Source organism: Piliocolobus tephrosceles, chromosome 1 (genome assembly GCF_002776525.5).
Source record: "Piliocolobus tephrosceles isolate RC106 chromosome 1, ASM277652v3, whole genome shotgun sequence".
NCBI classification, from domain to species: domain Eukaryota; kingdom Metazoa; phylum Chordata; class Mammalia; order Primates; family Cercopithecidae; genus Piliocolobus; species Piliocolobus tephrosceles.
This window is the reverse complement of record NC_045434.1, coordinates 194,247,681-194,256,657: the sequence shown is the minus strand read 5'-3', so window position 1 is coordinate 194,256,657 and position 8,977 is coordinate 194,247,681. Positions and strand designations below refer to the sequence as shown.

At 46.2% G+C, this 8,977-nt stretch overlaps 1 protein-coding gene across 3 annotated transcripts; it reads left to right on the top strand.

Moving 5' to 3' along the window:
* The first annotated feature begins 492 nt into the window (after positions 1–492).
* Positions 493–7,481, top strand: MED18 (mediator complex subunit 18). Of its 3 annotated transcripts, none has more exons than XM_023219460.2 (3): positions 493–513; positions 2,112–2,250; positions 5,935–7,481. In XM_023219460.2, exons 2-3 carry the CDS (start codon positions 2,178–2,180, stop codon positions 6,486–6,488), a joined length of 627 nt encoding a protein of 208 aa, XP_023075228.1. In that variant the 5' UTR covers positions 493–513; positions 2,112–2,177; the 3' UTR covers positions 6,489–7,481. The 3 variants fall into 3 exon arrangements, with proteins under 3 accessions (XP_023075228.1, XP_023075230.1, XP_023075231.1); XM_023219462.2 differs by having other exon boundaries at positions 504–642; XM_023219463.2 differs by lacking the exon at positions 493–513 and adding an exon at positions 540–698.
* Positions 7,482–8,977: the final 1,496 nt, after the last annotated feature.

Genomic DNA, 8,977 nt, shown 5'->3' with positions numbered 1-8,977 from the left:
GCTGCAACCTCCGCCTCCCATGTTCAAGCGATTCGCCCACCTCAGCTTCCCTAGTAGCTGTGATTACAGGCGCGTGCCACCATGTCCGGCTAATTTTTGTATTTTTAATAGAGACGGGGTTTATCATCTTGGCCAGGCTGGTCTCGAACTCGTGACCTCAAGTGATCCACCTGCCAGGGCCTCCCAAAGTGCGGGGGTTACAGGCGTGAGCCACTGCGCCCGACCCCTCAGTTCTTTTTTCTTTTTAAACCCATTATAATCTCTGTAAGTCCTATCAGTTCCAAGAGACTTTCTGCACAAATACATCTCCAGGTTGTCAAACCTAAAAATATTTTCCTAGAGGATGGCCTGTGACGTCAAGGCGCCAGGTAGCCCCCGGAGGAAAGCTCCAAAGGAGGCCGCCATCTTTCATATAGCAGCCCGGCATTTTGCGCATGCGCTTCTGATTGTCTGTCCGCAATGACGCTCTTCGGCCTTCTCGGCATCCATACGTTTGGGAACGGCAGTTTCGAGGTTTGTGAGACTTCGGCTTCCGACCGGAAGTGAGAAGAGCAGGAAGTTGGCTGGTTGCACCGGTCTGGGGGCTTCCCGGGCTCGGGTAACCGGAGGACTGGGATCTAATCGTCTCTCAAAGGCTCCTAGGTGCGCGGGTGGATATAATTCCCGACTTCTCGAAAAGACACTAGAGCCTCAAGAAGGTGTGCTTCTAGTGTTTAGGTGGACACGTGTTGTGGATGCTGGCTTAGAAGGACCTATATACCATCATCTTAAAATAACTTGCTCTTGGCGCTCTCTCTTTTTTTTTGAGACGGAGTTTCGCTTTTGTTGCACAGGCTGGAGTGCAATGGCGCGATTTCGGCTCACCACAACCTCGCCTTCCGGGTTCAAGCGATTCTGCCGCGTCAGCCTCCCGAGTAGCTGGGATTGCAGGAGCTCGCCACCAGGCCTAGCTAATTATTTATATTTTTAGTAGAGAGGGAGTTTCTTAATGTTGGTCAGGCTGGTCTCAAACTCCCAACCTCCGGTTGATCCGCCAGCCTCGGCCTCCCAAAGTGCTGGGATTACAGGCGTGAGAAACCGCGCCTGGCCTTGGCTTTCTTTAAAAGGCATTTTTAGGCTAGCTGCAGTGACTCTCCTGCCTGTAGTCCCGGCTACTCGGGAGGCTGAGGTGGGAGGATCGCTTGAGCCCAGGAGTTCGAGGTTATAGTGAACTAGGAACTCCCCCAACCGCACTCCATCCTGGGCTACAGAGCGAGATCCTGTCACCAAAAAAAGAAAAGGGTACGGGGGAAAGGCATTTTCAGAGCGATAGAATGGCTAGATTCTAGTTTGGTCCCAACTCTGCTACCAGGTTGCTGTGTGTATCCTGTCCCTCTCTGAGTCTCAATGTCCTCATCTATAAAAATGAAGGTCCCTTAAGACACTTTTCAGTTCTTCTGAATTTTGTTGCCTCTTTATTATCTCGTTTGAGCCACTAACCTTGGGAGTTACAAATCATTGGCCTTTGGCCGGGCGCGGTGGCTCACGCCTATAATGCCAGCACTTTGGGAGGCCTGCTCACCGGAGGATCACCTGAGGCCAGGAGTTCAAGGCCAACCTGGCCAACATGACAAAACTCTGTCTCTACTAAAAATATAAAAAAAAATTAGCCGGGCATGGTTGCGGGTGCCTGTAAATCCCAGCTGCTCGGGAAGCTGAGGCAGGAGAATCGCTTGAACCTGGGAGGCAGAGGCTGCAGTGAACAGAGATTGCACCGTTGCACTCCAGCCTGAGCGACAAGAGTGAAACTCCGTCTCAAAAAAAAAAAAAAAAATTGCTGGTCTCATTTTATGAGGAAGACATTGAGTCCCAGGGTAAGGGGTTATAGACAGGACTTTCTCAAGATTGCACAGGTAACTTGGAGGTTTCAGAACTTGAGACTAGAAGGCAATGCTGTAACTCCATGACCAGATCTCCTTTTTATATTTCTGTATTATCAGTGCCTGGAACTGGCCATGTAAGACACTCAAATGTTTTTAAATGAATGAATCTTTTGATTTGAAGGCCAGTGCTACAACAGATTTGGTCTCTCTTGACTACTCTGATGTATAAACAAGTGAACTCTTTTCCAGATATGTCCCGTGCCTTACCTGACTGGGGGCTCTGAGTCCAGTTGTGTTGTCTTCAACTTAGACACCATGGAGGCACCTCCAGTCACCATGATGCCTGTCACTGGGGGCACCATTAACATGATGGAGTACCTGTTGCAGGGTAAGTGAACCAGGGAACTTGGATTACCTGTTTTCCTCTTCTCTGTTCAGCTTCCCTTAAGATGAAAGACTTAACACAAAAGCAGCCTGCACAGTTTCTGGCACCCAACTATGTTTTTAACTGTTACTTTAAATTACAGTTTTACATGCACTAAACATATTAAATCTGCCATCTTGGCTGGGTGCAGTGACTCACGTGTGTAATCCCAGCACTTTGGGAGGCTGAGGCGGGTGGATCACGAGGTCAGGAGATTGAGACCATCCTGGCTAACACGGTGAAACCCCGTCTCTACTAAAAATACAAAAACATTAGTCTGGTGTGGTGGCGGGTGCCTGTAGTCCCAGCTACTCGGGAGGCTGAGGCAGGAGAATAGTGTGAACCCGGGAGGCGGAGATTGCAGTGAGCCGAGGTCACGACACTGCACTCCAGCCTGGGCGACAGAGCGAGACTCTGTCTCAAAAAAAAAAAAAACCTTAACATATTTAACATATTTAAGTGTACTGTTCAGTATTGTTAAGTATATTAACATTGCTGAACAACAGATCTTTAGAACTTTGGTTTATTGTGAGTAGCTTGAAAAAATACTTAGTACAACTGTTTTTTTCTTTGAGACAGAGTCTCGATCGGTCACCCAGGCTGCAATGCAGTGGCATGATAACAGCTCATGCAACCTCCACTTCCCGGGTTCAATGGATTCTTGTGTTTCAGCCCCCCCGAATAGCTGGGATTGCAGGCGTGCATCACCATGTCCGGCTAGTTTTTGTATTTTTAGTAGAGAGTTGTGGTTTCATTATGTTGGCCAAACTGATCTTGAACTCTTGCCCTCAAGTGATACACTTGCCTTGGCCTCCCAAAGTGCTAGGATTACAGGGATGAGCCGCCATGCCCAGTCTTAAAATACTTGTTTATCATCCTATAAAACTGCAACTCTACCCCTTAAACACTAATTCCCACTCCCCTCTATGCCAAACCCTCAGCAACTATCTTTCTAGGTCCTGTTTCTCTGATTTTTTTTTTTAAGATGGATTCTCACTCTGTTACCCAGGATAGAGCACAGTGGTGCAATCTCAGCTTACTGCAGCCTCTGCCTCCCAGGTTCAAGCAATTCTCCTGCCTCAGCCTCATAAGTAGCGGGGTTACAGGCGTGCACCACCATGGCCAGCTAATGTTTGTATTTTTAGTAGAGACGGGGTTTCTCCACATTGGCCAGGCTGGTCTTGAACTCCTGACCTCAGGTGATCCACCTGCCTCGGCCTCCCAAAGTGCTGGGATTACAGGCGTGAGCCACTGCGCCAGGCTAGATTTTGTCAACAAGTATCTGAATATGTTCCAAACATTTGAGCCATAGCCATGGAGGGAGAAAGATGACTAAAAAATAATGTATGTCAAGCCAGCTATTACAGGCTTATGCCTGTAATTCCAGTCGTTTGGGAGGCTAAGGCTGCAGTATTGCTTGAGTTCAGGAATTCAGGATCAGTCTGGACAACATAGCAAGAACTCACCTCTACTGAAAACAAAGAAAAATTAGCTGGGCATGGTGGTATGTGCCTGTAGTCCGAACTACTTGGGAGGCTGAGGTGGGAGGATCACTTGAACCCCCGAGATGGGGGCTGCAAAGAGTTATAATCTCACCACTGCTCTATAGCCTGGAGACAGAGCGAGACCCTATCTAAAACAACAACAACAACAACAACAACAAAAATCTATGCCATAAAAATAAAGCAGGAAAGTGGCTAGAGATTGGTAGGACACATACTATTTTATTAGGGTGATCAGAAAAGGCCCTGATGATAAAGTCACTTGAGCAGACCTGAGAAAAGTGATAGAGTAGATGTGCAGATGGGAAGAACATCCTAAGCACAGAGGATAGGGGAAGGGGTCTGGCAGGAAGGTCACTCCTGAAGATAATGATCAAGGGGAAGAATAGAAGGAGATGTTGTTTGGCAGGTAGCAGAGACGATAATATGTAGGGCTTTGTCAACAATGGTAAAGACGTTGGCTTTTATTCTGAATGACACAGGAAGCCACTGGAGTGTTCTGAGTAGAGGATTGTTATTATCTGCCCAATAATATAATAGACCATTTGGCTTTTGTGTGGAGAAGAGAGGAAGAAGGCAAAGGTAGAAACAGGCTATTTGCAAAGACCAGGCAAGAAATGAGGGTGACTTCATTTGAAGGGACTATAGGTTGAAGTGACCAGAGGAGCGAGAAGTGATTGCATTCTGCATTTATTTCAAAAATACGGATTAAATGGAGGGTGTGGGAGAAAGAAAGAAGTGAAAGATGATTTTCTGGTTTTTGGCCCAGGTAACCAGCTAGAAGCAGAGAGTTGCCATTTACTGTGATGGTGAAGACGGCAGGATGAATAAGATTTTGGAGGAAAAAATCAACAGTTTGATATTGAACGTGTTAAGATAAAGATGTCTGTTGGGCATCCAAGTGAGGAAATTGAGTAGTCAGTTGGATGTTTTCTTCTGTAGTCCAGAGATAAAGATGTGGGAGTCCTCAGGGCCTAAATGATATTTAAAGCCATGGGACCAAATAAAGTCATGTAGGCAGGAAAAGAGTATTGATACAGAAGAGGACCAGCATTGAGTCCTAGTCCTCCAGTGTTTAGGGAAGATGAGAGAGACCAAGCAAAGAAGACTTAAACGGACTGCTCAGCAAGTTAAGTGAAGAACCGAGAAAGTTGTGTCTCAGAGGCCAAGGGAAGAATAGATTTCATAGTGGGTATAAGCTACTATAACAACTGTGTCAGATGTTGCCAAGAGGATGAAGATTCTATAAAGCAGTTCACTCTCTTCTACTTACATATAGAAGAGGAAAACTTTTCCTGATAAAAAGGAAACTTTAGCTGGATGCGGTGGCTCCACGCCTGTCATCTCAGCACTTTGGGAGGCTGAGAAGGGCGGATCATGAGGTCAAGAGATCAAAACCATCCTGGCCAATGTGGTGAAACCCTGTCTCTACTAAAAATCCAAAAATTAGCTGGGCGTGGTGGCGCATGCCTGTAGTCCAGCTACTCAGGGGGCTGAGGCAGGAGAATCGCTTGAACCCAGGAGGCGGAGGTTGCAGTGAGCTGAGATCGCACCACTGCACTCGAGCCTGGAGACACAGCTAGACTCCGTCTCAGAAGAAGGGGGTGAAACTTTATATTTCTATAAATGGAAAACTTTGATTTGTTGGAAATAGAAGGCAATTGTTAAAATATATGACAACAAAATAGTGTTATTGGCTGGGCATGGTGGCTTATGCCTGTAATCCCAACACTTTGGGAGACCAAGGCCAGGAGTTCAAGACCAACCTGGGCAACATAGTAAGACCCCATCTCTACCAAAATAAATAAATACATAATTAAAACAGTATTATTACATTCTAGATAGACCCTGTTGCTGATTAAAGGCTCCAAGCCCAAGGCCTGCTGGAGATTAGCATTAGAGGAGGCCTAAAGACATTGTAGTGCTAAATAAGAACATTCCAAAAAATTGAAAAGGGAAATGACTTTCTCACAGCGTTATACAATACCTTGGTAGTGTAACTTCTCCAAAATCTCATGTTTGGCCCTATGTTTTATGAAATGCTTCACTAAACTGTTTTGATTTTTCAGTAAGTTTTTTCAGTTGTATGCTAACTCCATGACCTAAAACGAAAGATAGGACTCAGTGGTGCCTTTTCCGTTTTCAGGAAGTGTTTTAGATCACAGTTTGGAAAGCCTCGTCCACCGCCTTCGTGGTTTGTGTGACAACATGGAACCTGAGACTTTCCTTGACCATGAGATGGTATTCCTTCTTAAGGGCCAGCAAGCCAGCCCATTTGTTCTCAGGGCCCGACGCTCTATGGACAGGGCAGGGGCACCCTGGCATCTGCGCTACCTGGGACAGCCAGAAATGGGAGACAAGAATCGCCACGCCCTGGTGCGAAACTGCGTGGACATTGCCACATCTGAGAACCTCACCGACTTCTTGATGGAAATGGGCTTCCGCATGGACCATGAGTTTGTTGCTAAGGGACATTTGTTCCGTAAGGGCATCATGAAGATTATGGTGTACAAGATTTTCCGCATCCTGGTGCCAGGAAACACAGACAGCACTGAGGCCTTGTCACTCTCTTATCTTGTGGAATTAAGTGTGGTAGCACCCGCTGGGCAGGATGTGGTCTCTGATGACATGAAGAACTTTGCAGAGCAGCTAAAACCTCTGGTTCACCTAGAGAAAATAGACCCCAAGAGACTCATGTGACCAAGAGGATCTGTCCACATTTGGGGCCTGTCCTTACTTGCTTGAAAAAATGTTTGCTTTTTTTTTGATTTTTGTTTTGTTTTGTTTTTGAGACAGAGTCTCGCTCTTGTTTCCCAGGCTGGAGTGCAGTGACACGATCTTGACTCACTGCAACCTCCGCCTCCCGGGTTCAAGCAATTCTCCTGCCTCAGCCTCCTGAGTAGCTGGGATTACAGGCGCACACCACCATGCTCAGCTAATTTTTGTATTTTTAGTAGAGATGGGGATTCACCATGTGGGTCAGGCTATTCTCAAACTCCTGACCTTGTGATCCACCCACCTTGGCCTCCCAAAGTGCTGGGATTACAGGCATGAGCCACCGTGCCCAGCCAAAAAAATATGTTTTAAATGCCCCATTTCACCATTGCCAGGCAGGCATTCTTCCTTCAGGGAGAGGATGGTGAGAATTAATTGGTTCTTTGCACTGTTCTCATGTGGTGAGTTCACTTTCATGACAGCCTTTCTACATTAAAGGCTCAGGATGTCACGGAGAATCTATCTAATCCCACTGTATTAAGAGGGGAAACCAGGCCAAGCGCAGTGGCTCACACCCCTAATCCCAGCGCTTTGGGAGGCCGGGGTGGGTGGATCACCCGAGGTCGGGAGTTTGAGACCAGCCTGGCCAACGTGGTGAAACCCCATCTCGACGAAAAATACAAAATTTAGCCGGGCATGGTGGCGGGCGCCTGTAATCCCAGCTACTTAGGAGGCTGAGGCTGGAGAATCACTTGAATCCAGGAGGTGAAGGCTGCAGTGACCAGAGATGACACTATTGCACTCCAACCTGGGTGAGAAGAGCGAAACTCTGTCTCAAAAATAAAAATAAAAGAGGGGAAACCGGAATAAATTAGCTTTTGGAAAGGAAAATTTCTTTTTTGGCCATTTGTGTATAAGGTTTGTAACATTAGAGGCTGTGAGCTTGTGTTATATGGTAATAAAGCCAATGAAGAGAAATGTCTGTGTAATTCTGATTCTTTATTCCCTTACCCTGTAAATTTGGGGTGGATTCATTACCAGTTGAAGCAAAAAAATGACAGTTCCTACTTTTAATTATGGTAGAGATGAGGATGAGAGTTTTCACCTTTCATAAAAGTAGCACATTTATTGTTGAAAACTTGTAAAATACAGTACAGATAAAAAGTAACACCTATTATCCAAAGAGAATACTAGTTCTATTTTGGTATTTATTCTTCTAGTCTTTACTTTTTATAAATTTATGTATATGAAATGTGTTTATTTTATAAAGAAGATTCCATATATACTGCTTTATAACCCTTTTTTCCCATTCATCTGTCATTAACATCTTTCCAAGATACTTGTCTACACTCTCCTTTTGTTAAATTTTTTTGTTTTGTTTTTTTGAGATAAGAGTTTCGCTCTTGTTGCCCAGGCTCGAGTGTAGTACTGCAATGATCTCAGCTCACTGCAACCTCCACCTCCCAGGTTCAAGTGATTCTCCTGCCTCAGCTTCCCAAGTAGCTGGGATTACAGGCATGCACCACCACGCCTGGCTAATTTTTTTTTTTTCTTTTTTTTTTTTGAGACAGAGTCTTGCTCTGTCACCCAGGCTGGAGTGCAGTGGCACAATCTCGACTCACTGCAAGCTCCACCTCCCGGGTTCATGCCATTCTCCTGCCTTAGCCTCCTGAGTAGCTAGGACCACAGGTGCCCGCCACCACACCCAGCTAATTTTTTGTATTTTTAGTAGAGACGGGGTTTCATTGTGTTAACCAGGATGGTCTCGATCTCCTGACCTCGCGATCCGCCTGCGTCGGCCTCCCAAAGTGCTGGGATTATAGGCATGAGCCACCGCACCTGGCCTAATTTTCTATTTTTAAGAGACGGAGTTTCACCATGTTGGTCAGGCTGGTCTCAAACTCCCTGCCTCGGCCTCCCAAAGTGCTGGGATTACAGGCATGAGCCACCGCACCCAGCCAAAATTTTTTGACATGGAGTCTCGCTCTGTCGCCCAGGCTGGAGTGCAGTGGCCGGATCTCAGCTCACTGCAAGCTCCGCCTCCCGGGTTCACGCCATTCTCCTGCCTCAGCCTCCAGAGTAGCTGGGACTACAGGCGCCCGCCACCTCGCCCGGCTAGTTTTTTGTATTTTTTAGTAGAGACGGGGTTTCACCGTGTTAACCAGGATGGTCTTGATCTCCTGACCTCGTGATCCGCCTGTCTCGGCCTCCCAAAGTGCTGGGATTACAGGCTTGAGCCACCACGCCCAGCCCCAAAATTTTTTTTTTAAAGCTAGTTTATTGAGTTCGTGTTATGTGTCAGTGCTATCCTAAGTGCTTCAGGTATGTTAAACCCATTTTGTAAATGGGAACTGGTGCATATGGATTAATTAACTTTCCCTGAGCTATACAGCTACTGATTGGCAGAGCAGGTATTTCAATATTGACAATTATAATTGTTATTTCTATTTCATCATATGAATTTGCTATAAATT